The sequence below is a fragment of the Lepidochelys kempii genome, chromosome 12 (genome assembly GCF_965140285.1).
Source record: "Lepidochelys kempii isolate rLepKem1 chromosome 12, rLepKem1.hap1, whole genome shotgun sequence".
NCBI classification, from domain to species: domain Eukaryota; kingdom Metazoa; phylum Chordata; order Testudines; family Cheloniidae; genus Lepidochelys; species Lepidochelys kempii.
Genome location: NC_136391.1, coordinates 40044677 through 40070048, shown reverse-complemented (window position 1 = coordinate 40070048; position 25372 = coordinate 40044677). Strand labels below are relative to the sequence as shown.

Below are 25372 nucleotides of genomic sequence, written 5' to 3'. Positions count from 1 at the left end.
CAATCTGTGATCCAAGAATCTCTTACTGCCAACTGGCAAGGGGGTGCAGAGGGGTTACAGGGCTCTCTTGGGTTTGGCAAGTACACTTTACTGCACCATAGAGCACCACATGAGGTCTCAAATAGAAGCTGGTGTCACACCAGCCATCAATATCATTGCAAAACGCCAAGTACGTTTTGCAATGATAGGAGGTTGTGCAAGAAATTCTGTACCTACACTGAAAATCCTGTTCTTAAAGTCTGTGTCTAGAGACTAGTCACCAGCAGCGATGAAAAACAGGTTCTCTCTCAGACAGGAAATGTTTATGTTGTAGCACAAGGGGACTCCTGCAGGGTCTGAAAAATGGCTGGGAATCGTTGGAGAGATGCATTGAAAGCTCAGTGACATAGAGCGTAACCCCCATAACACCAGCAAGGACCAATGTGCTCTGGGATATCCTCACACCGCACAATGCTGATTGTGCTAGCAGGGAATTTCAGGGATACAGTAAATAATCTGAGCCAAGGCCCATGTTCTACAGGTCATTCCTCCTTAACAGAATAAAGGACAACTACAGCAAGTGGAGTTTCTTACACATTTCCTCCCTCTTTCCAGACTTCTAACTCCTGTCCCATAACCAAACTTCGTTCTCTTGCTTCACCAACCAGTGAGCCGGGGACTAGCTCCCACTCTAGTTGACTCCCAGCCTGTCTTTTGCACCCCAATAGCAGAGGGGACGTCCAGCCTAGTGCAACAGCCACATGCAACACATCACAAACGATGCCCAGCAAACAATATTCTTTAAAAATGCCTAAAGATCTCTGAACAGTGATGGGTTTGCAGCTCCCACTGGCTTTCATTATCAGAAATACCGTGCAAGCGGCAGGCTGGGAAGGTGTTTCAGTTAAAAAACATTACCTCAAAGAACGCTATCCACACAAAAAGAAAAGGCGGACTTGTGGCACCTTAGAGACTAACAAATGTATTTGAGCATAAGCTTTCGTGAGCTACAGCTCACTTCATCGGATGCATGCCGTGGAAAATACAGTGGGGAGATTTATATACATAGAGAACATGAAACAATGGGTGTTACCATATACCCTGTTGGTACCATACACGGCTGCTACTCTGAAACCTGTAAGGAGAGTGATCAGGTAAGGTGAGCTATTACCAGCAGGAGAGCGGGGGGAGGAACAACCTTTTGTAGTGATAATCAAGGTGGGCCATTTCCAGCAGTTGACAAGAATGTCTGAGGAACAGCTGGGGGTGGGGGTGGGAATAAACATGGGGAAATAGTTTTACTTTGTGTAATGACCCATCCACTCCCAATCTTTATTCAAGCCTAAGTTAAATTGTATCCAGTTTGCAAATTAATTCCAATTCAGCAGTCTCTCCTTGGAGTCTGTTTTTGAAGATTTTTTCTTGAAGAATTGCAATTGGTTAGTCTCTAAGGTGCCACAAGTCCTCCTTTTCTTTTTGCGAATACAGACTAACACGGCTGCTACTCTGAAACCTGTCACTTTTAGGTCTGTAATCGAGTGACCAAAGAGATTGAAGTGTTCTCCGACTGGTTTTTGAATGTTATAATTCTTGACGTCTGATTTGTGTCCATTTATTCTTTTACGTAGAGACTGTCCAGTTTGGCCAATGTACATGGCAGAGGGGCACTGCTGGCACATATCACATTGGTAGATGTGCAGGTGAACGAGCCTCTGATAGTGTGGCTGATGTGATTAGTCCCTATGATGGTGTCCCCTGAATAGATATGTGGACACAGTTGGCAACGGGCTTTGTTGCAAGGATAGGTTCCTGGGTTAGTGTTTTTGTTGTGTGGTGGCTGGTGAGTATTTGCTTCAAGTTTGGGGGCTGTCTGTAAGCGAGGACTGGTCTGTCTCACAAGATCTGTGAGAGTGATGGGCCGTCCTTCAGGATAGGTTGTAGATCCTTGATGATGCGTTGGAGAGGTTTTAGTTGGGGGCTGAAGGTGATGGCTAGTGGCGTTCTGTTATTTTCTTTGTTGGGCCTGTCCTGTAGCAGGTAACTTCTGGGTACTCTTCTGGCTCTGTCAATCTGCTTCTTCACTTCAGCAGGTGGGTACAGTAGTTGTAAGAACGCTTGATAGAGATCTTGTAGGTGTTTGTCTCTGTCTGAGGGGTTGGAGCAAATGTGATTGTATCGTAGAGCTTGGCTGTAGACAATGGATCGTGTGGTGCGGTCTGGATGAAAGCTGGAGGCATGTAGGTAGGCATAGCGGTCAGTAGGTTTCCAGTATAGTATGTGACCATCGCTTATTAGCACTGTAGTGTCCAGGAAGTGGATCTCTTGTGTGGACTGGTCCAGGCTGAGGTTGATGGTGGGATGGAAATTGTTGAAATCATGGTAGAATTCCTTAAGGGCTTCTTTTCCTTGGGTCCAGATGATGAAGATGTCATCAATGTTGCACGAGTAGGAGCATTAGGGAACGAGAGCTGAGGAAGCGTTGTTCTAAGTCAGCCATAAAAATGTTGGCATGCTGTGGGGCCATAAGGGTACCCATAGCAGTGCCACTGATTTGAAGGTATACATTGTCCCCAAATGTGAAATAGTTATGGGTGAGGACAAAGTCACAAAGTTCAGCCACCAGGTTTGCCGTGACATTATCGGGGATACTGTTCCTGATGGCTTGTAGTCCATCTTTGTGTGGAATGTTGGTGTAGAGGGCTTCTGCATCCATAGTGGCCAGGACGGTGTTTTCAGGAAGATCACCGATGGATTGTAGTTTCCTCAGGAAGTCAGTGGTGTCTCGAAGATAGCTGGGAGTGCTGGTAGCGTAGGGCCTGAGGAGGGAGTCTACATAGCCAGACAATCCTGCTGTCAGGGTGCCAATGCCTGAGATGATGGGGCATCCAGGATTTCCAGGTTTATGGATCTTGGGTAGCAGACAGAATACCCCAGGTCGGGGTTCCAGGGGTGTGTCTGTGCGGATTTGTTCTTGTGCTTTTTCAGGGAGTTTCTTGAGCAAATGCTGTAGTTTCTTTTGGTAACCTTCAATGGGATCAGAGAGTAATGGCTTGTAGAAAGTGGTGTTGGAGAGCTGCCTAGCAACCTCTTGTTCATATTCCGACCTATTCATGATGACAACAGCACCTCCTTTGTCTGCCTTTTTGATTATGATGTCAGAGTTGTTTCTGAGGCTGTGGATGGCAGTGTATTCTGCACGGCTGAGGTTATGGGGCTAGAGATGCTCCTTTTCCACAATTTCAGCCCGTGCACGTCGGCGGAAGCACTCTATGTAGAAGTCCCGTCTGTTGTTTCGACTTTCAGGAGGAGTCCACCTAGAATCCTTCTTTTTGTAGTCTTGGTAGGAAGGTCTCTGTGAGTTAGTATGTTGTTCAGAAGTGTGTTGGAAATATTCCTTGAGTTGGAGACATCGAAAATAGGATTTTAGGTCACCACAGAACCGTATCATGTTCGTGGGGGTGGAGGGGCAGAAGGAGAGGCCCCAAGATAGGACAGATTCTTCTGCTGGGATAAGAGTATAGTTGGATAGATTAAATACTCACCAGCAACCACACAACAAAAACACTAACCCAGGAACCTATCCTTGCAACAAAGCCCGTTGCCAACTGTGTCCACATATCTATTCAGGGGACACCATCATAGGGACTAATCACATTGGCCACACTATCAGAGGCTCATTCACCTGCACATCTACCAATGTGATATGTGCCATCATGTGCCAGCAGTGCCCCTCTGCCATGTACATTGGCCAAACTGGACAGTCTCTACATAAAAGAATAAATGGACACAAATCAGACGTCAAGAATTATAACACTCAAAAACCAGTCGGAGAACACTTCAAGCTCTTTGGTCACTCGATTACAGACCTAAAAGTGGCAATTCTTCAACAAAAAACCTTCAAAAACAGAATCCAGCGAGCGACTGCTGAATTGGAATTAATTTGCAAACTGAATACAATTAACTTAGGCTTGAATAAAGACTGGGAGTGGATGGGTCATTACACAAAGTAAAACTATTTCCCCATGTTTATTCCCACCCCGCACCGTTCCTCAGACGTTCTTGTCAACTACTGGAAATGGTCCACCTTGATAATCACTACAAAAGGTTCCCCCTCCCCCCTCTGCTCTCCTGCTGGTAATAGCTCACCTTACCTGGTCACTCTTGTTACAGTGTGTATGGTAACACCCATTGTTTCATGTTCTCTGTGTATATAAATCTCCCCACTGTATTTTGCACTGCATGGATCCGAAGAAGTGAGCTGTAGCTCACAAAAACTTATGCTCAAATAAATTTGTTAGTCTCTAAGGTGCCACAAGTCCTCCTTTTCTTTTTGCGGATACAGACTAACACGGCTGCTACTCTGAAAACTATCCACACATGTGCTTGCAAGCTTACAAACCTACTGCATCTTAATAGAGCTGCTACTGGGAGTTTTGCAACTCTGCCCAATTGCAGCTGAGCAGACGAATGCAGGATCTCCCCGCATGGAGATCATGTACATTCTTCTTTCTAGTGTAAAGGAGCCTTGCAAGCTGCCATCATCACAGGACCATCTTTCCCAGAAAGAGGCTTCTCTTCTTTCCACCCACCCATGAAATCACTCCCTCACAGGAAGAGGCCTCTGCTTTCAACCTGCAGCATGACGTGTCCATCTACACAGGAAAAGACTGCTCCCCCCTTTCACCCACAGCAAGAGACCCCCATGCTTCAAGGAACAGACTGGTGTCCTTTGCTGAAACATACAGAAAATGGCTGTCCCCTCCAAACTATAACTCATCCCCATACGGAAAAGTTTGGCTTCCCCTTCTATCCATAACAGGGAACTCCCTAGAGAAGGAAAAATACATTTCCCCCATTCTCAGTAAGTGCAATGTTTAATAAAAGAAAAGCACTGCACATATGTCGAAAATGTGTCCCAGGGCAGCTAGAAAGGAGAACAAACTGGCCAGCTTTCAGGATAGTAAAATATATGGCCTGACAATATCTTCTCCCCAGATGGGATGGCAACTCCCCTCTGTCTTAAAGTATAAACAGCCAATTTTATTTTTAACATTCATTTAGAAAAATGGTTTATGGCTTTGTAAACTGAGGCCCCTTAAAGAAATCAGCAATCTCAGAGGGCTTGTCTTCCCTCTTGAATGTGTGTAGCACTAGACATCCTGGGCATGCTGGAGAGGACAGGGGGTCTTTTGAAGCGCTGTTACCCTTTGTACAGTGACCGGACAATTGCGGGCATTGCGCGGCTCCAGGTGTGATTTCCACTCAATGATTCCTGACCAAAGCTGCGCAGTTTAGAAGTGTAAAAATGTTGTTTCTAGTGGTCAGTGCAGCAAACTCTCCCAGAGACCCTTCCATTACACACCTCAACACCAGGAATCTGGAATCTGCATTCAGAATGTAATTTACACTGTTGTGGAAATCAGGAGAGACCCCAGCTCCCTCTCCCAGAGCTGGGTTGGATCTGCAGGGCTAGCTGGAGAGAGAAGGAGCAAGAACTTATTTTTGTCAGAAAAGGCAAGAGATGCGACTGACCATACCAACAGAGCAGAGCCAGACACTATTCTCCCATGGGCCACGTAAACACCTGGAGAGACAGACAGAACCAATCATGCAAAGTAACTTTTCTGACCATACTCTTATCGGAGGCTCAATACTGCAAGGTGCTGAGCACCATCACCTGGACTGGCATTAAGGGTCCTCAGGCTCTCAGTGTCTTACAGGATTGGGTCCTTGATGGGCAGCCCTGCAAGAAAGCCTGCCTGTACTCTTCACAGGTGAGCTCTTCATAGGGGGTGTCAGATACCTTGGTAACCAAGCAGCTCTTCCCCTGACTCTGTGAAGATCTTAGATCAGGGGTGGGCACACTTTTTGGCCCCAGGGCCACATCTGGGTGAGGAAACTGCATGCAGGGCCGTGAATGTAGAGTTGGGGTGCATGAGGGAGTGCAGGGTGCAGAAGGGGGTGTGGTGTGCAGGAAGGGGCTCAAGGCAGGGGGTTGGGGTGAAGGAGGGAGTATGGAGTGCGGCAGGGGGCTCAGGGCAGGAGGTTGGGGTGCAGCCGGGGGCTCAGGGCAGGGGGTTGGGGTGGCACCGGCGTGCAGCGGGGCTAAGACAGGCTCCCTGCCTGCCCTGGCCCTGCGCTGCTCCCGGAAGCGGCCGGCACCACATCCCTCAGGCCCCTGGAGGGGGGGGGGAGCAGAGGGGTCCGTGCGCTGCCCTCCCCTGCGAGTACCTCCCCCAAAGCTCCCATTGGCCGCAGTTCCCCATTCCAGGCCAATGGGAGCTGCGGGGGGCAGTGCCTGGAGGGGAGGGCAGCGCATGGAGCCCTCTGCCTCCCCGCTCCCCCATGGGGCCACAGGGACGTGGTGCTGGCTGCTTCCAGCCGGATCCAAAGCCCAGCTCTGTTTTAGATCAATACAAACAAGAGACACACCTCTTGTACACGCTGACATAGTGAAGGCAGAGGGGGCAGCTCCTGATGATGGGATGTGTTACCTGGTGTCTGGCAAGGACCCACAACCCTGCAGCTCCTCTTCTGTGCCTATATGTAGGTGTAGGCAGCAGTCAGCATGCTCCTAACAGATGGCAGAGACCTGAAGGGGGGACCAGGAGGAAGGGCCAGGAGACACTGGCGGCTATGTGGGGAGGAATGGCCAGAGCAGCGCTGTTTCTCGTCCAGAACGACATCTTGCATATGGATAAGCAACGAGATAATTACGATCTTGAAAAAGGGGAGAAGCAAAGCCCCGCTGCTGCAGCGTCCTCCGGCTGCCAGCTCCTTGCAACCCATACGTCCCGCGTAGCTCTCTTTGCAGCCTCATCATAAGAAAATTACTTGCCATAAAAGCCCTGGTTAGAGTGTAGCATTATATACAGCTGTGAAGCCATTTATCTATTGATAGCCCCCTATTGTTAGGGACTGGGGGCTGGCTCTCGTGTAAGTGAGCAATTTGGAAAAAAAACAAAAAAAACACAACAACCCCCCACCCCCAAATAAATAAAGAGAGAGAGAGAGAGAGAGAGAGAGAGAGAGAGAATACCCGTCACGCTTACAGGGTTTACAGGCTTGTGCCAGCTGGGAAGCTACAGTGTATGAAATATGCATTGCACAGAACAAAGCAAACTGAAATATTCAATGGTGGAAAAAAGTAACCCTTTCCTGCATGCAGTACCCATGCCACAGGGGAAGCCAAAGCCCTCGGGTGAGCAAAGGTCACAGATGCAGGACCAAAGAAAAGTAGGATAGAAGCACCCAAGTCAAAAGAGGAAGCATTAGTGGGGGGTTAGAAGGTCAGGATAGACATCCTCTTCCTCTTCACCTCTCTGGTTAAACTGAGCATTGAATTAGCACTGCACATGTGTCTAGCCCAGGCCTGACTCAACCCCACAGGCACAATGGGCAGATAATCATTCAGTGACTCCTTCTTGTGCAAGTGGCCATGGCTATGATGGTGGTGATGGCCTAGCTTGTCTAGAGCAGCAACAGGTTCAGAGCGGCTGCTGTCACAAAGGACCAGAAACCGATCCATTCTAATAATCAGAACCGGCAAGTCTACAACTCTAAGCCCCACAACTCTCCTCCGAGGATCTCAAAGAAACATGAACCCTCACAGCTCCTGGCGAGGGATGTCTAGGGAACGCTTTACCAATCACTGAAATGAGGCCACTTCTCAGATGGTATGTGGCAGCAGTTTAACAACATTTACAATACTACACAACTGCTTAGGAGAGGAAGCGAAGAATAAAAAGAAAAGTAGGATAGAAGCACCCAAGTCAAAAGAGGAAGCATTAGTGGGGGGTTAGAAGGTCAAGATAGACATCCTCTTCACCTCTCTGGTTAAACTGAGCATTGAATTAGCACTGCACATGTGTCTAGCCCAGGCCTGACTCAACCCCACAGGCACAATGGGCAGATAATCATTCAGTGACTCCTTCTTGTGCAAGTGGCCATGGCTATGATGGTGGTGATGGCCTAGCTTGTCTAGAGCAGCAACAGGTTCAGAGCGGCTGCTGTCACAAAGGACCAGAAACCGATCCATTCTAATAATCAGAACCGGCAAGTCTACAACTCTAAGCCCCACAACTCTCCTCCGAGGATCTCAAAGAAACATGAACCCTCACAGCTCCTGGCGAGGGATGTCTAGGGAACGCTTTACCAATCACTGAAATGAGGCCACTTCTCAGATGGTATGTGGCAGCAGTTTAACAACATTTACAATACTACACAACTGCTTAGGAGAGGAAGCGAAGAATACAGTGTCAAATCAGAAGTGCAGAAGACATTCAGGGAGCCAGACTTAGCCATGACACCTGGGTTTATATACCTTGTTCACAGAAGTGCCTAAGGGTGCTAAATACTAAAAGGAGTCAGGACCTTATTTGCTTGTTTCACACTGCACCCCAGCACCCTGCTGGGTCCCTGTTCAGGACCACCTCAGAGGGAAAGCTCCACCTACTGAACCAGCACTGCCTGAAGCACCTAGGTTCCTCTCAGAGTACGCCTGCCGGAAATCTTCTTTACCTTTGCATTCCCATCACACCCCAGCACTTCAGGGGGGCTTTGGTGACTCATTCACTGGGGTCGCCAGGTTAATGAGCTGAGCCACATTTGCTGAGCATTTAATATGGGGAGAAATGAAAACTATCAAAGCAAAACCTGTTATTTTGGCCTTTGCCATCCGAGGTACCACTTCACTCTTCAGCACCATGTCCAGGACAGAGATGTAATGTGGTGCCTTGGCTCTCCAGCAACATTCTGGGAGCACTGTGTGAACAGCCCTGGGCCAACAGCGATGAAGAAACCAAGAGCTGGGGAGTTGATTCCGAGAGGGAAATCTAGGTGGCGTGCAACGATAAACAGCCGGCATTGGCAGGGAAGTGATACAAAGAGTCAACCAGCAACAATCCCAACCCTGAACTGCTCTTCTCAGACTCTTCCTGCTCAGAGCAGAGAGGACTAGAGATAATCACTGGGGTTACAAAGAAATCCTATTGATGGAGCTGTATGTATGAATGGAATCCAACACTCTAATGAAGGGAAAGGGGGAAAAAAAAAAAAGAAGGAACAAAGAGATGCAGCAAAATTTCAGCTAAGTAGATTATTGATCTTCAGGGCATGCCAGAAACCAACTTTGCAAATTACATCAGTCCCCTTGCTGCAATATTACACAGTTACCAGACTGCAAAGTGGAAATGTTCCCCCACCCTCCAACACTAACACACACCGCATAGCCTTCCCTCTATACCATCTGTGGTGGACGAGATAGTATTTCATCTTTGAGAGACGTCTCTAAGTTCTGTTTGCGTCCTTCCCTTCAGCCAGAAGCACAAAGGTGTCTGAAGGGTGAATATTTAACAGAAAACAACACAACCTCCCTCGCATTTAATGAGGCCAGCTATGCATGGTATCTGGAACAAATGGCTCAAAGAAAGTCTGTCGTCTTGCTTCCTGAGGATGAGATGGCCGAACACAAGCAGGACAAGGCAATGACCTTGTAACACTTTGTACAGCTAAGAAAAGAATAATTTACTTGGCACATGCAGCCTCTTTTTGCTGCTTGTGGAAAAGAGTGAGGACGGAATGGTTCTGGTTATGCATACGGCACAGCTGAAGTGTGACTGCCTCGCGGACAGCCCCGATAGCAAGCCTACCCCCAATCAGAAGGATCACCTTCTCACAGGGAAACAGAGAATCCGAGGATCATTGTGGGCCTAACCATTGCAGCTTCTCATTAGCACACCCCACAGTCAGTCACTGCCAGCCCTGCTGACTCCACCAAACTCATCCTTAACCCTCTGCATGCTCTCCAATGTAGTGTACAATGTACATAAGGGACACGTCTCCCAGCACAGCCTGATGTCCCTACAATGGCCAGGAGTTACATTTCTATAGCAGCATCATTACTATTTGTATAGTACCACCGAAGAGCACTTTGTTTTCTATATAGGAGAGGTCCTTGCCCTGAATCGAAGCAGAGAATCTGCAAGCGTTTATTACACTGTTATAGCTGCTTTAAGTGTTTATTTCCTAGAGTGGGATGAGCAGGCCGTTATATGACATTTGGTCATTTTCCATATGACCAAATGTTTTTCAATATCAAAACATCTAGCAGTGCCCAGAGCTAGGATGGGAGCTTACGGATGGATTTATCAATCAAAATCAAATACATAAATAAATGGAGACGGATGGGAAGCAACCTCCTTTCCTACGTTGTGTGGGCTTCATTCTTCAACCCGTATCTGATTGCCATGTTTATTGTTCTTTAACTCTTACCTATCTGCCTTTTTTCATTACTTTGCCCTTGCCTGACTTCCTTTTCTTTTTGGCTTAAGTACATGGATCTCAAAGTCCTCAGCACCTGTTAATTATGGCTCTTAACCCTCCAGTGAGGGAGGGAAGTAAATATTTTTTCCCCCTTTCACAAAAGGGGGGACCTAAGGCACAAAGAAGTTGAGTGACTTGCCGAGATGGCAGAACCAGGGTTGGAACCCAGGAGTCTCGGCCTCTGAGTCAGAGTCCTGATCTCTGGGAGAGAGACATGGCAGTCGGGAAGCCTCATCAGCTAACCAGATCCCTCTTTTCATCGCGTATAAACAAAGCTGAGCGTGTTTCCCTTCGATTCAGTCAGGGGGGAGGGGCGGGGATCTGCGACTTTTCTACTTTAAGCATGTTTCACTGAAATACTTTCTGGTGATATACATGATTAAACAAACGTGCACCCAGCACACAAGCTCCATCACGTCAGCCCAGGAACAAGCATTAGTTGAGGCTTTCAGTGTGTCACTGCAGGCAGGCAGGAGTTAAATTATATTGTTAATTTAGGACATACACACACTTTCTCTTGGTCTCTGCCAAAGCCACTGCTGTTTCCAGCAGAACAGGTGCATAGTGAGAGCCTCTGAGCTCATCAGGTGACTAGCACCTGGCGGACAGCACAGCCGTGGACTATAAAGTCATGCTGCTCAGCCTGGCTGCTTCCACGTAATAACGACATTAAACTCCTGGCACCTCAGTGAGTTTATCTATGGAGATATGCATTCAAAGCAGCACCCGTACTTCCCATCTTGGTCACTTCCTGACAACTACAGTAGTACGCTGCTGCACTTTGCCATTGGAAATAGTTTGTTAAAAATGGGACAGACTGGAAATACCAGTATCAACAAACAAAGCCATCTCTTAGTTCAGGCCCATTAGCACAGGGGCTGCTCAAAGGACAGGCATAAGCAGATGGGACAGTCTCCCTTCCAGTACTCAGAAACTTCCAGCCAGGCTACGGAAAAAACAGATTGAAAGTCTGGGCAAAGGGGCAGTGCGTGAGAGATGGGGACAGCTGTTTGGACTCACACTAGAAGAATGATCAGGACAATACCCAGAGGCAAACATCTCTGTCTCCCTGTACGTTCGGAGTCAGACATCTTGCAAACTCAGCAGAACATTCAAAAGGCCCTAGGGAGACTTTGATGGAAAGTCAGCCTCTAGCCAGGCATCAACTAGAGGCTCAGGGCCAATTTCAGAGCTGGGGTAAGCAAGTGCAGCTCCCAGTGACTGCAAATGAGCATTTAGACTTCAATATATACTGCAACCGCTTACATCGGGGCTGAGTTTGGTTGGTAGGATATATAGTATGTGGTACCGAATGAGGGAAATGCCTAGTGGCTAACTGGGAGGAGGTGACAGGCAGGTGCAAAGGGGTAAATGATGGCCCCTGGTATGTAAACCTAGCCAGCTCAGAACTATACCAGTAGTACAAAGCCTCACTTCCCTGAAACCACAGGGGGACGTGAACCAGGCTTGGACGACCAAGGTTTAGCTACATGAAGTCTGGACTCCCATTCTCCTCTGCTTCCCCTTTAAATAAAACCAGATCCAGTGGCCCCACAGGGACTAGCGGATAGCCCGGGCGCACAGCCAGCCTAGCTTTGGTCCAGAATTTTGCTAAAATCAAACAAAAACCACACATATTTTGTTCACCTGTATGTTAAAAACAGTGACCACATCTCACCCCAGAGATGACTGATTTCTGTAATGGGCAAAGGAGTCTTATATTCTAGATCTAATTCGTAAAGAGCACTGGGATCCTTCAGGGTGAATAGTATAAAGGGCTCATTATTAAAATTGTACTGGGACAAATGGTTTACATTTCATGTCCCCACCCAGTGCAAGTGAAAAGGGGCCGACATGTAACTGTAAGACGAGGAGTCAGACATAAGAAAGCAAACAGTATTTCCGGGCTCTCTCTAGCAATGACATGACAAAAACGGGACACAGCTTCTCATCTGTTAAACTGCCCACAGGGTCATTTTAAGAGTCCTCTCTACGCTGCCCATCTCTCAGCAAAACAAGGTCATTTAACGCTCAGGCCAAAAGATGTAACCAGTAATTACAGCTAGACTCATGGCAAGTCCCTTTCCCGCCCAGATCATGCTGGTTTTGCTAACAGATGGGCTCCATAACTCCATCCGGTCCCAGAATGCCCTGAGAAGCCTTCACATTTTTTAAACCTCTTTTAGTTAATCTAGGGATTTTTTATACAAATGAAGATGAGTCACATAGTGCTGGCTGCAGCATGGCACACTGAGGGTAGATGCCATCTGACCTCCCCACACACAGCTCTTCCCATGGATTTCAAGCCAGTTATGCATCTCCCTCACTGCTGTTCCAGTTCTGGCCTCACTGTACAGATGCACCTCGGTTCCAACCCACCACCTCAATCCTGATTTACAGGAGACAGAGTTAAGAAGTTTTCTTTGAGCTTGTCACCGGTAGTTACATGCGCAGTGTAAGCAAGTATTTCCTGTGCGCATCAGGAACTCCGCTAGAACCCCTGGCATCTACATGGCTACAGGAGAAACTAACCTGGTTTACGAATGAGTCCAGTAACTCTATCTTTCCTTCGTCTAGGACCAGCTTTCAAAGACTGGCCTCCCTTTTTTGCACCCACACATAAGTGGTTCCTGGTGTAATTCCTCTCACATACACATCTATTTACTTGAGTGAGCCTGCAGATCACGTGGTTATCGATCTACAGTAAGTGACATGAATCGCACCTACAATGAGGGCACAAAAGGGCAGCCAGGTGAAGGGCACCCAGGCAATTGGGGAGGTGGAAAAGAGGAGGAAGGTGTTGTGTCTAAGTTGCACTCTGCCTGCTGCTCCAAACCCACATATAGTCTATACCCTGCAAGCTCCTTAGGGCCAGGACAGTTACTTGTTTGGTCTGTAAAGTGCCACACACAGAATAATCACAGAATCTTAGAAATGTAGGACTGGAAGGGACCACGAGAGATCATCTTTCCAGTCTCCTGCAATGAGGCAGGACTAAGTATTAGCTAGACCATCCCTAACAGGTATTTGTCTAACCTATTCTTCAAAAACTCCAGTGACCACATCATAATATAGCATACAATAAAGAGACGAGAATAACTAATATCAGTAAGTCACTAGGAATAGCAAGAGTGTCTTCCTCTTTCTGGGTCTCTGGGGAAGGGGAGAAGTGTTTTCATAATTTTCACTGACAGCAGGACCCGAAGAGCACCCCAATGCCAGTGTCACACTGTTGTCATGATCTTTACCCAAAAAGGACATGTAATATATCACTGGAAAACGAATAACTCACTGATCACTAATATTCTTGCATGATTTATGCATGGTTAACCCACACAGAATTTTACAGATGTGCTGGAAATATGTGACTAAAATGTGTTTACACCAGGCAGATCAGAACGAGTTGATAAATAAGGGGCTGCGTACTCTCTCTTTAAAGGAGTAGCAAACTTGATAGTTTTGGGAGTGCTATAGCGAGAGGGACTGAGCACTGCAAATATACAACTCTGAGGAACTCGGGAATCGGGGTTCACTAATTATTACTGCTAGGCAAGATTTGGACTGATGGAGTCCTAACAGTTTGCTGGCAGGGCGACAGGCTGGTGTGTCAGGGAGCTGATTCTCCCAGCTTAGCAGCAGCAAAGCTCCCACTTGCTGAGGCTGGGAGAGGTAACACAGTGACTCAGCTCTGGGAACCCTAGCAGATTGTCACAGAGAGGCAGATACAAGAGACAGAAGCAGACAGCATAGCTGCATGCTACCTTTGTGTCATGTTCATCTCCTTGAGCGTGGATGGTGTAGGAAGGACCTTCCCTTTTCAAACTCTTCGTGGCAATGCGCACTTCCACCCCTGGCAGCGGGGTCCCCACAGATCCTGGGAAAGGAAACAAGGGGGAGAGAGAGAGTTGGGTGATACATGGAAGAAAGGGACTGCTCTTCTGCAGCTGAGCTCTGCAGGGTGGCACTGTGCAGCCACAGAACAGGAGGTTACCCTCTATGGAGACAGCGCTCACACGAGGTGAAGCAAACATGCATCCCACACATGCTTGCAAAACCTTCTGCTATGTTATTCAGTCGTTCACTGAAGGAGGCACTGTAAGAAATGCCTAAAAAAGTGAACACGTCTCCATATCGGAGTAGGTCCCTTCCAGTCACTCTCTGAGGTCAGACCAAATGTCGGCACAGCTTCATAGCTCAGTAATGAAGCTGTGTTTATAAAGGAAAACAAGCATACATGTGAAAAGAAAGAGCACAGTGATTGTTACAGCTGCTCTCAGCTTCTTACCACCCGGACTTGACAGGGAAGGCAATGGCACAGAGATGTAAGAACTGCCAGGGATTATCTCAGTTTTATATTGCATCAATACGCTGCATATAAAACACGAAAGGAGAAAAGCACAGTTCAAAACACATCATTATTCTACAGGTTTCAGTTTTCAAAGCCGGGGAAATCTGACAGTGTCAGGAACGACTGCCTATGGTCCAGGGACCAAGTTCCTCCAAAAACTGCAGACAGCAGGATCCTAACTATCCAGTTCACTAAATGTCCTTCTTGGCTAACCCTCAGAGAGAAACAAGGGCAGCTTTGCTGCAGAACTCTCTAACCCCAAGGCACCGGCAAGCTCATTCAGTGGTGGCCTTGGTTCATAGTGGCACAGCCAGAGGTTGTAGGTGCTGTTTCTGATTACACAAAGGGCTTGACTGTGCATCTCATAAGCACACGCTGGTAGAAGGCTATCCTCGCTTTGATACTTTGTACCTTCAACTCCTGCGATTTATACAACAGTGAATGCTGAAGTCTAAAGCAAAATGGGCGACGAAGGAGAGGTCAGCTGCGAGTGCTCTGCGGGTGGGGAGCACGAGACATGTCTGTGTAGAAATTCATGACATTACACTTCACTGAACATTTAATGGGATAAACAGTTCTACAGACACTAACTAGGGAGCCAGAGTTTTAAAGGCATCCAACTGGTGCTTTATAAAGCTGCTCTGGAGTTCCAGTCCAATGCTCAGTGTCACAATTAGCAAATTCCACGCCAAGCTTTCCAGCTAGCAAGGCTGCTTTCTCTGTCTGGCAGAGAGAGGGGACAGCAGTGTTGAGGAGTTATTTGTCTGAATATCTGAGAAACTGGCAGTGGAAAGTGATTATTTTTCTAAGCCAGGTTCAGTGGCAAGCAGCTTCACGTGCCGAGAGAGAAGAGTTCCATGCAGAAAACATCGGTGATCCAGCAGGTGATCCTGAACCCTGACCCAGTACACAGTCACCCATTCCCCAGGGCGAGTCAGATGAAAGCAAACAGAACATGGAGGGCATTCCATGGGTGATCACAGCACACAGCAGGTGGTGTTACCAGGGCACCAGGCTGACAAGGGCAGTAATTTCCTTGAAACACTTGGCCTGGTGTATTTTACTGTGGTTAGGAAATGCAATTAGATGTAAAAATGACACAGAATGAGACACATATTTGCTGGGAATTGGGTTGACATCACCGACAACTAATCAACTGGCTCCAGCATTCTCAAATGGTCTTTAGAGCTGAGAGGCAGAGGGACTGGAGCACAGGGCAGGAAGCCAGGCTCGCTAGTTTTAATCACAAGCTCTGACAATGTCTCTCTCTGGGGCCCTGGGTAAAACATTTCATCCCTTCGTGCTTCACTTTATTCAATTGTCTCACCTGGGGAATGGGGATAATGATTTTCACCTCTGGGGATAAAAATGATGCAATGTTTACTTAACGCTCCGCCTCGCCTTTTCTCCCCAATGTTTGTCCTCATTGCTACCACCAGTGCCAGCTTCACTGATGGCAGCGAGGGCGGTCAAGTCATCTGCAGCCACCAGCATTGTAACAGTACAGTCCAAGTGCTGCTGTTATGTCAGACGATATTAGAACGGGAATTTCACACTGCAGCAAACAGTTGGGGGGTAGGAACACTTCTATCTGAGGGGTCATTTTCTGACTCCCCCCATTATCATCTGTAATTCAGCATTTGGGTCCATGGGGCTTCTTCCTCACTGCTGACCCTCTCTTTCTGTTTAACCTCCAGTGATCTTGTATTTGTGACATCACAATCTTGTGTTTGTCACATCAGTCAGTTACCATGGACACGGATATGATGTGTCTAGATTTATGACTTCCCCGCAGGATCAACTAAGAGCAGATGGGCTATGAGGAAGAGAGATTTTATTGCAACAAAACTACCCTAACAATTAGCAAATCTGGCAAGAAACAAACAGAAAACTACATGACAGGTAAGGGATGGGTTCCTGTTGCAAGTGGGATACAGGCTTTAAAGTTTCTCACAGTATAAATGTCATCTACTATATACACCCAATTATTATTAGATGTGTGGTTTGAACTGTTTTCGTAACAGCCCCAAAAGGCCTGCCAGGCTGAGGAAATGTATTCCATCTCATCTGGTCAGAGACCATGAATTACACCAGAATACAAAAAGAGACTGATTGACCTAAGCACTTATCCCATTCCATTGGAGATGGTGCTACCTACTGGCATTAATATATTTTGAACAGGTAGACTTCTCCTGGTGAATTTTGGGAGCACTCAAGGTCATGTCATAAGTCACTTAAAATATCGCAAATACGTGAAAAGCCAGACACATTGTAGCCTGTTGGGGTATGCTCTGAGTACATGGGACAAAATTTTCAAAAACACTTACATGATTTAGGAGCCTATGTCCCACTACCTTTTTCTTCCTCCCCTTCTTGGGGAGAAAATATGAGGTACTAAAGGGCTCCTTAACCGAGCAGAGAAAGGCAGAATAAGAACCAATAGTTGAAAGCTAAAGTCACATAAACTATAATTAGAAATTTTTAACAGTGAGAGTGATCAATCATTGGCACAAATGAACAACGAAAGTGGTGGATTCTCCATCTCGTAAGGTCTTCAAATAAAGATTGGATGGCTTTCTGGAAGACAAACAAGTTATTAGGCTCAATACAGGTGTAACTGGGCGAAACGGCTTGTGATATACAGGAGGTCAGACTTGATGATGGAATGGTCTCTTCTTGCTTTACTCTCTATGCATCTATGAATGTTGAATACTTAGGGAAAAGTCTCACTGGCTTTTTCTGAGAATGGAACTTTGACGCCAAAGTCCCGGAGACACTTTTGAAAATTATACCCTTAGCTACTATCCTTCTCCCCCTATTCCTTACATCAACTATGATGATGGTGTTTGCATTGCCCACTAGGAACTGGTCTGGGATGCAACTCATTCCACACAGGCCACCACACAGCCATCAGATGGTAAGGACTTTTTGCCATTATTGCTCTGGATTTGAACTGGTGACCCTAGTGGTGAAAGGATCCTACAATCAGTTCCAAGAGGCAGCTAGTCCCGCTGTGATTTTAATATTGATCTCTCCAACTCTAATTAAAAAAAAGAACAAAGAATTGCTGTTCTTCCCTTACAAGGCTGTGCACAATTCACAATCACGCCATGTGCTCTCAGCCTTGTTTTCATATGGGTGGTTGTGGATAGTTCTCTGAAAACATCCACTCAATGTGCAGCAGCAGTCAAAAAAGCAAACAGAATGTTGGGAATCATTAAGGAAGGGATAGATAATAAGACGGAAAATATCATATTGCCTCTATATAAATCCATGGTGCAGCCACATCTTGAATATTGCATGCAGATGTGGTCGCCCCATCTCAACAAAGGTATATTGGACTTGGAAAAGGTTCAGAAAAGGGCAACAAAAATGATTGGGGGTATGGAACAGCTTCCGTATGAGGAGCGATTAATAAGACTGGGACTTTTCAGCTTGGAAATGAGATGACTAAGGGGGGATATGATAAAGGTCTATAAAATCATGACTTGGGTGGAGAAAGTAAATAAGGAAGTGTTATTTACTCCTTCTCATAACACGAGAACTAGAGGCCACCAAATGAAATTAATAGGCAGCAGGTTTAAAACAAACAAAAGGAAGTATTTTTTCACACAACGCACAGTCAACTTGTGGAACTCTTTGCCAGCGAATGCTGTGAAGGCCAAGACTATAACAGGGTTCAACAAGGAACTAGGTAAATTCATGGAGGATAGGTCCAACAATGGCTATTAGCCAGGATGGGCAGGGATGGTATCCCTAGCCTCTTACTGTCAGAAGCTAGGAATGGGCGACGGGGGATTGATCAGTTGATGATTACCTGTTCTGTTCATTCCCTCTGGGGCACCTGGCATTGGCCACTGTCAGAAGACAGGATACTGGGCTAGATGGACCTTTGGCTGACCCAGTATGGATGTTCTTATGTGATCTTCCTTGAGCATAGCAGTGATTTCATATTGGGGGAGAAGGAGGTTTCTGCTCACATTACACTAATAAATAGCTCCATCAATTTATTTCCTATACAGCTAAAATAAAATTAATATGTAAAACAAGCCCACAGTAGCTTGGAAGCTGGTTTATCACACTCCATCCAGAAAGTGTCTTTTTGGTGTTAAGCAAAAATGACAAACCTTTGAAAATGGTCCATAAATGCTGGAAAATGCTGACAATGTTAATAGCAGCAACATGAACACATTATAATTAAAGTCTTCATGCAAAGACAATGACTTGAGCTTCTCAGGCCCATGTGGCATTTTAAAATAAAGATCACACGGATTCTGATCTCACTGCTGTGTAAATCAGAAGTAATTCCCTATTTGAGTCAGGGGAGATCAGGATTAGATTACAAGAAGATGGTGAGTAAAAACCAGCACTGGCTTCCTTTTAGTACTGGTCAGAATTCAGGGCTACAACTGGGGAGAAACCCCTGCACCTTCCCCCTCAATACCCCCCAATTCATCTGCTCATGCATGTTAAGAAATGCTGGCAACATGCCCACAGAATGTCAGCTCAGTCGGCATCAGACAGGCTGCAGTCAGAAAGGAGAGTGACCCTATTATTCTTTCACCAGTTCTCCTCTGTTTAAAAAAGTTGTCAGCTCTTCCCAGATAAATTTAATTGGCCTTGTGGTCTACGTCCTTCGGTATCTGGGGACCTTGCTGTTGGTATGTGTGGTGGCGTCCTGGGAGAATTGAAACAGGCCAACGATAAGGCACTCAGCGATCTCACTGTCAACAATACATGGAGTCCCCGCTGTAGGAGCTATTAGCCGCCTCTGATCTAAACCTCCAATTAAAGTGGTGATTAGGCCCAGTGAGGCATTCTCTGTCCATGAATTATTCATTTCCCTTCACAGTAACAGCACCAGGGGGATTAGAATGAGAGCTGGTGAAAACAGAGGCATTTTAAACAGGGTTTTAACCATATACAAGCAAACAGTTATCTTTCAAATCTTTCATCTTTTCTCCTTTTGAAAATTCAGACTCCCCCCTCTCTCCCCTGCACCTTCAGAGCTATGCTTCGGCTGGTGAGCAAACCCGCCCTTGAGGCCATGCTGTCAGGGATGTTCCAGGTGGCATGACAGAGTTCCCAAGAGAGTGGCTTTTAGAGCTCTCAACCCCTCAGACACCAGCTATATCAAGACGGGAGGGCTCGGGGCCAGGTCACCTCTGAGGCAGGAGCTTATGGAAACAGCAAATAATGAAGCATTTTGTTCTTGCTCCTTCTCTAAATCTAACGGGTTCTGGACTTCCTTGTGTGTCTGCATGTGTGTGTGTAGGGAAGGGTTACTTTTAACACAGATATCTCAGTATGGTCAAATGGAATGTGGGCTTTTCAGAGGAGCACAGATCTGCCACTCACAGAGTCAAAACATCTAGGGTTGTAGCCTTTTAACACTTCCCCACTGCCCTCATATTTGCTGTGTTGGCGGGTGACTTCAGCTCTCAGTATAGCCAGAGAGTCCATGGACATGGTGGCCAAAACACTGGTGAGCTGCCAATTCCTTGCTTATGCCAGTGCTGCCACCCTTACTACCATCAGTGGGACAGCCCTGGTGGCTGCGACAGAGAGAAATGCCAGGGGAGAAAAGGCAAGGATAAGCAAGGCAAGGCCCCGAAGGCTGCTGTCCTGGAATCTCTTCAGTTTTCAGAGGAGTTTGCCATGTGATTTCCCCTGTTTAGCAGAGTGATACATTGCTAATTTTTTAATAAAGATAGTAATAGCACCAGACAGCAGTACACTGAGGGCTGTCAGCCTCTGTCTAGCTTTTGTCCCAGGTAATGCTTTTGCTCATCTAAACCCTTTTTTAACATTTTCACAGATGCAGTTTCTTTGGGAGTCTGTTGTGCAGATCCATTACTCTCTGTATAAGGAAGTTTCCCTGAACTCCCTGAATGGCTGGTGCTTTCTGAGTTTTTTATCCTCTGGAATAGTTATTATAACCCAAGTCCCTTGATCCTCCTGGCTGCTCTGTTCTGTACCTTTCCCAGTCCTTCAACCTTCTCCCTGTAATATGATGCCCTGATAGTGTCAGACCCTCCATGCCTGGTCTCTGCAGCCTTTTGTGCAGTACCAGTGTGATCTCCTCCTTTCAACCCTTACTAGCGTAACATAGCACTTGGATATATTCAACCCTTACTAGCGTAACATAGCACTTGGATATATTACACTACATCAGTTCCAAAGCCACTGTTGCCTCTATTGTTTTTAGGTCTCACAGAATCCAGTCTCTCTCCCTTTAAGGACTGGCCGGCCCTCCCAGGTCTGTGTTCTCTAAAGTTTTGCCCACCTTGCAGCACATCCCCTTCCAGAGGTCAAGGGTGAGCATGAACAGGTATGAGCTCACCACTAATCCTTTCAGAACTCCCTCTTTTAATACCCCTTCGCCATAGGAACTGTCCCAAAGAACCCCCACTTCTTTGTTACCAACCCATTAACCTATTTATCCTGTTGAAAATTTCACCCTCAGTATTGTACTGTACCTGGATACCCTTAGACATTAGCCTCTAATGGGATACTGGATCAAAAACCTTTTCAAAGCACAAGTAAATTAGCTTTCTGCTTCACCCACCTGCTTTTCAATTGGCAGTTCCTGAAATAAATTAATCAAACCTGTTTATCAGAATCTCCCTTTTGTAAATGCAGACCAATGTAACCCATTCCTGTCCAAGTCATCCCTTACTTTTCCCTCTACAGTATTTTCCAACACAGAGGTTAGACTGGCAGGTCTGTAGTTGTCTATTTCTGCCCTGTTCCCTTTATATATGGAGATGTGTGTGTGCATGCGTGTGTGATCCGTTACTAGGACTTCTCCAGGCCTTGCTATTGTCTCTGCTAGGGGTACTCTCATTTGCCCATAGGTTTGGTTTATTCTAGTGTCAGCAATCCAGTCGTAGAGACTGTCTCCAGTTCTAATTATTCTCTTTTGTCTGTTCCGGAAGCACCCTCACTCTCACTTCTTTTTCACCTTTATCCCTTGGAAAACTTCTCTCTCGTTCTGGTGGTTATTCTCACTTTTCCTACTGAAAATGAAGGCAATGAAATCATCTTTCTCCCTGCACCATCCTAAGGTATGTCTACACTATAAATGTAGTAGGTCGACTTGCAGCCACCACAGTAATTGCTGCGGTGGTGCATGTCCACACTACCCTCCTTCGGTTGGTGGTGCACGTCCTCACGGGGAGCACTTTCGCTGACTGAAAAGGGGCAGTGTGGAGGGAGCAGAGAGCCCAGGCTCCCAGCTCTGCACGCAGCTCCCTACTGGGAGCTCTTTGCCCAGAGTCCGGGCAGTTGCTGGACTCCCAGCAGGGAGCCTGGATGCAGCCAGGTGTCTTGTTGCTGCTGCCCAGGCTCCTGGTGGGGAGCAGGGAGCTTTGGTGCAGCCAGGCTCCCCATGGGGAGCCCGGGGAGCAGCCTGGTGGGGAGAGGGGAGCCCGAGCAACAGCCCAAGTAGGAGCCTGGAGCAGCCCGGTTCTACCTGGAGCCCCGCACCTGCCCCAGGGTGACAGCCTGGCTGTCTTGTCAATTTCACAGCTCCTCTAGTGGAAGTGGAGTTATCATGTTGGTGTTGATAGGGCACTTACATCGACAGGAGCAAGGCTGTAGTGTGTACACTTACATAGTTAGGTCGACCTAAGCTGCCTTCCACTGACCCAACTCTGTTGTGCACACTAAGTCTTAGTGTTTATACTGCACCCGTCATTGTGGTATCCAGGCACCTCACAAAATTACAAAGTGTGCCCGCGACAAAATAATTCTCATACTTGCTCTGTCCTTTTGTCAGCAGGGACAAGATTTGGTGTAGGAGGGGGATGATGTCTGAGTGTGTTATTGGGGGCCAGCAAGATTGGAGAAGTGCATTTGCATTTTGTTCTGATCCTGAGTGATTTCCAGGTTCATCAGCCAGAGTCCGAAAAAGCTTCATCTCCTGTACACATGAAGCTCCCTCCAGTGGAATTGAGCTGTCGTGGGGGAGTCATGACAACACCTGGCAAGGTGTTCAGTCCCCTCAGGTAACTTGGGTGCCATGGACAACTTTGAAGATAGAAACCAACACCCTGCAATTGAGACAGTACTCAACAGGGAGTCAGTGCTGAGAAGCTGAGCCCTGGAGTGAGGTTTTCTTGGTGGCTGTGCTGCTCAGCAGAGGGGAGGCTGGGTTCTGACCCAAGCTTGTCTCTCTCACCAACTGAAGTTGGTCCAGTAAAAGATATTCCCTCACCCACCTTGTCTCTCTAATAACCTGGGTCTGAGATGGCTACCACTCTGCATACAACAATGGAAGAAAGCAAATTTTACCTTTATTTATTTGGCAGTTTAGCTCAGTCTCCTTCTTAAGTATCGAAAACTACAACAGTAACAAGAAAGCCAAAGAGGAAACATCACAAAGATGCAAAAGCTGCGTGGAGCAAAGGCAGGGGGAGGAAGATGCATCAGAAAGCAAATTTTGGCTATGTATGGGTGGGCCACATTTGTAACCCTCAATAGGCACCAAGGCCATTCAGAAAGAGGTCAGCTGGGCTACTTGTCCTTAGAATGAATGCAATGGCACTCTGAGCCCCTCGGCTACATTGCGAAGGCTGTCACTTATCTGCCCAGAAGGGGGCGGACCTGGTTTAGTGATATAGTTACTCCACAAATTCATGCTCACAGGTGAGAAATGGTTCTTTTTCTCAATGAAGATGCAGTGACAGCACATTCTCAATCCAGGACAAATGAGACCTGACTTGTAGGGTCAGAACAGACTCAGAAAGGAAAAGCAGCAAGACAACCCTTGTCCACAAGACGCAGCTGCTTGTGCTGAACCTTACACATAAAACCAACAGTGCGGGAGGGACAGATCAGAACTACTTCCACAAGCAGCCTCCCACGTGGTGACCTCTAAAATTGCTCTCCACCCTCCGTACATTCACAGAAATGGAGGTATTAGGTTGTAAAGGAGCAATACACCTGCACAAAAATAATAGTGAACAGACATCCTGTCTCAAGTACCCAGCGTTGTTCACTTTGCTAGCTGGGGGAGAACCTAACTGAGATACCAGACATGAATAAAACTTCCAAGGAATCACAGACTGGGGGACAGGCCCATCCCTGTGACTCGCCGCAGAAGTGGAGCTGGTGGACTGATCCATCTTTTCCATTGAAGACTTCAGGTTGTGCTGGAGGCTCTGAAGAGCCTGAGCCAGTCTGTGACTGCTCCTCATTGAATCAAAACAAAAAGCAGTAAGCAGATTCTGTTAAAAACCAGTGAATCTGCAACAGATCAATTCTAAATAAATAAATTCCACCTAGATGCAGCATGCCTCTCCTCTCCTCATCAGGAAGAGGTGGAGGAAGGTCAGATGATGCCCTTAGAACTAAGGGTGGCTAGGCCCTTCAGTTAAAAGGGAAGCAGGCTCAGAGAGCCCTCCATCACTGATGCAAAGGATACGTCTCACCAGTCTCTCCAGCAGGCCTGATTCTCAGCTGAACACAAGGCTTCTTGCTTGCCCATGTATTACATGTTAACCTTTCATAGAGAAGGTCCAAGTGCCAGCCCTTCTCTTGGGAAGGCAGAAAAGTATTAGCCAGGAGCTGAAGCAAAAGGCAAGCCACAGAGAACGCCATCCTTTTGCTGTGCTGCAGTGAAGAAGCACAGAGCCTTTGGGAACAAGGAAGTGCTGTGCCAGAGGAGACGGATATAGACTCAACCTAGCCAGCAGTGTCACTTCTGTGGAGGCAAGCGTGTGAAAAACAGAGACAACCGGCAGGAGGGTCTATGCTGGAACTTGGTTTGCCTGCTTCCAGCAGCTCTAAGAGGAGCTGGAAAATCCCTGCAGACAGACAGGGGCTGGCCCCTCTTTCTCAGACACCATTAGGCAACTGCTGTACAGCATGTCCCTTGTGGACTATAAAGAGAGGCTCTTACTAAGATTTACCCTCTTTCTTTATCATACAAGTGCATTTACCTTTATCACTGGAAAGCCCTAAAATAGCTGGTAAAAACGTGTTACCAGGAACCCTTCAGTAAAAATGCTCTGCCACAGTGGAGTGAAGTCAGGCCTGGGTTGTAGGCATTTTTATTTCTTTATGACAAACTGGGGTTCAGATGCACACTTCAGCTTTCCACACACAGCTCCGGAGGCCAGTGCCTCCTGCCTGATATCACAGCGGCTACTCCCATGGTTCTACCCAGACTCCTCAATCACCACGGGCAGCATTCCACATCCTAACCCTGTTTCCCCAGCTATGCCCAGGCCCTTCAGTCCTGACAGGCAGCATCCCTCATCCTAGCTCTGGGTCCCTACACAGCCAGAGGTGACATGGGGGGGGGGGGGGGCACACAGGCTCCACCCCCAATTTCTGTAAGTGTTGAAGGCACTGTCCTTCTCATGCTGCACCCCACCCGTGGCACATTTCCAGCTTGCCTGGCCCCTCTCCCCGGTAGCCAGGCCCGAGTGGGGAGTGGAGGCAGTAGGACAGAGCCACTTCTCCTGCCAGGTGAGGATGGCCGCTCCAGGTTGCTGCCTCTATGCAGCGCAGCGACTGCCTGCAAGAGCCTGGCTGGGGTGGCAGCAGTGGCCCGCGCAGAAGGTTACCTTGCCAGGGCAGGGAGAGCGCACCAGCCCTGGACCTGGCACAGGGTCACTAGGGAAGACATCAGGAGCAGGTTCCTTGTGCTGAGTTAGGGGCACTGCCTGCACCCCTCCTTCTGCTGACATGTCTGCGAGGGCCAGAGAACTCCAG

At 47.3% G+C, this 25372-nt stretch overlaps 1 protein-coding gene across 6 annotated transcripts in view; it reads right to left on the bottom strand.

Annotated features, from left to right (window-relative positions):
• ACSF3 (acyl-CoA synthetase family member 3) overlaps positions 1–25372 on the bottom strand; it is a 105968-nt gene that overhangs the window by 57359 nt on the left and 23237 nt on the right. For all 6 annotated transcript variants that reach the window (XM_073308226.2, XM_073308229.2, XM_073308231.2 and 3 more), the window contains exon 6: positions 14064–14176. In XM_073308226.2, the coding sequence (XP_073164327.1) occupies positions 14064–14176 (113 nt within the window). The remainder of the gene's footprint in view (positions 1–14063; positions 14177–25372) is intronic.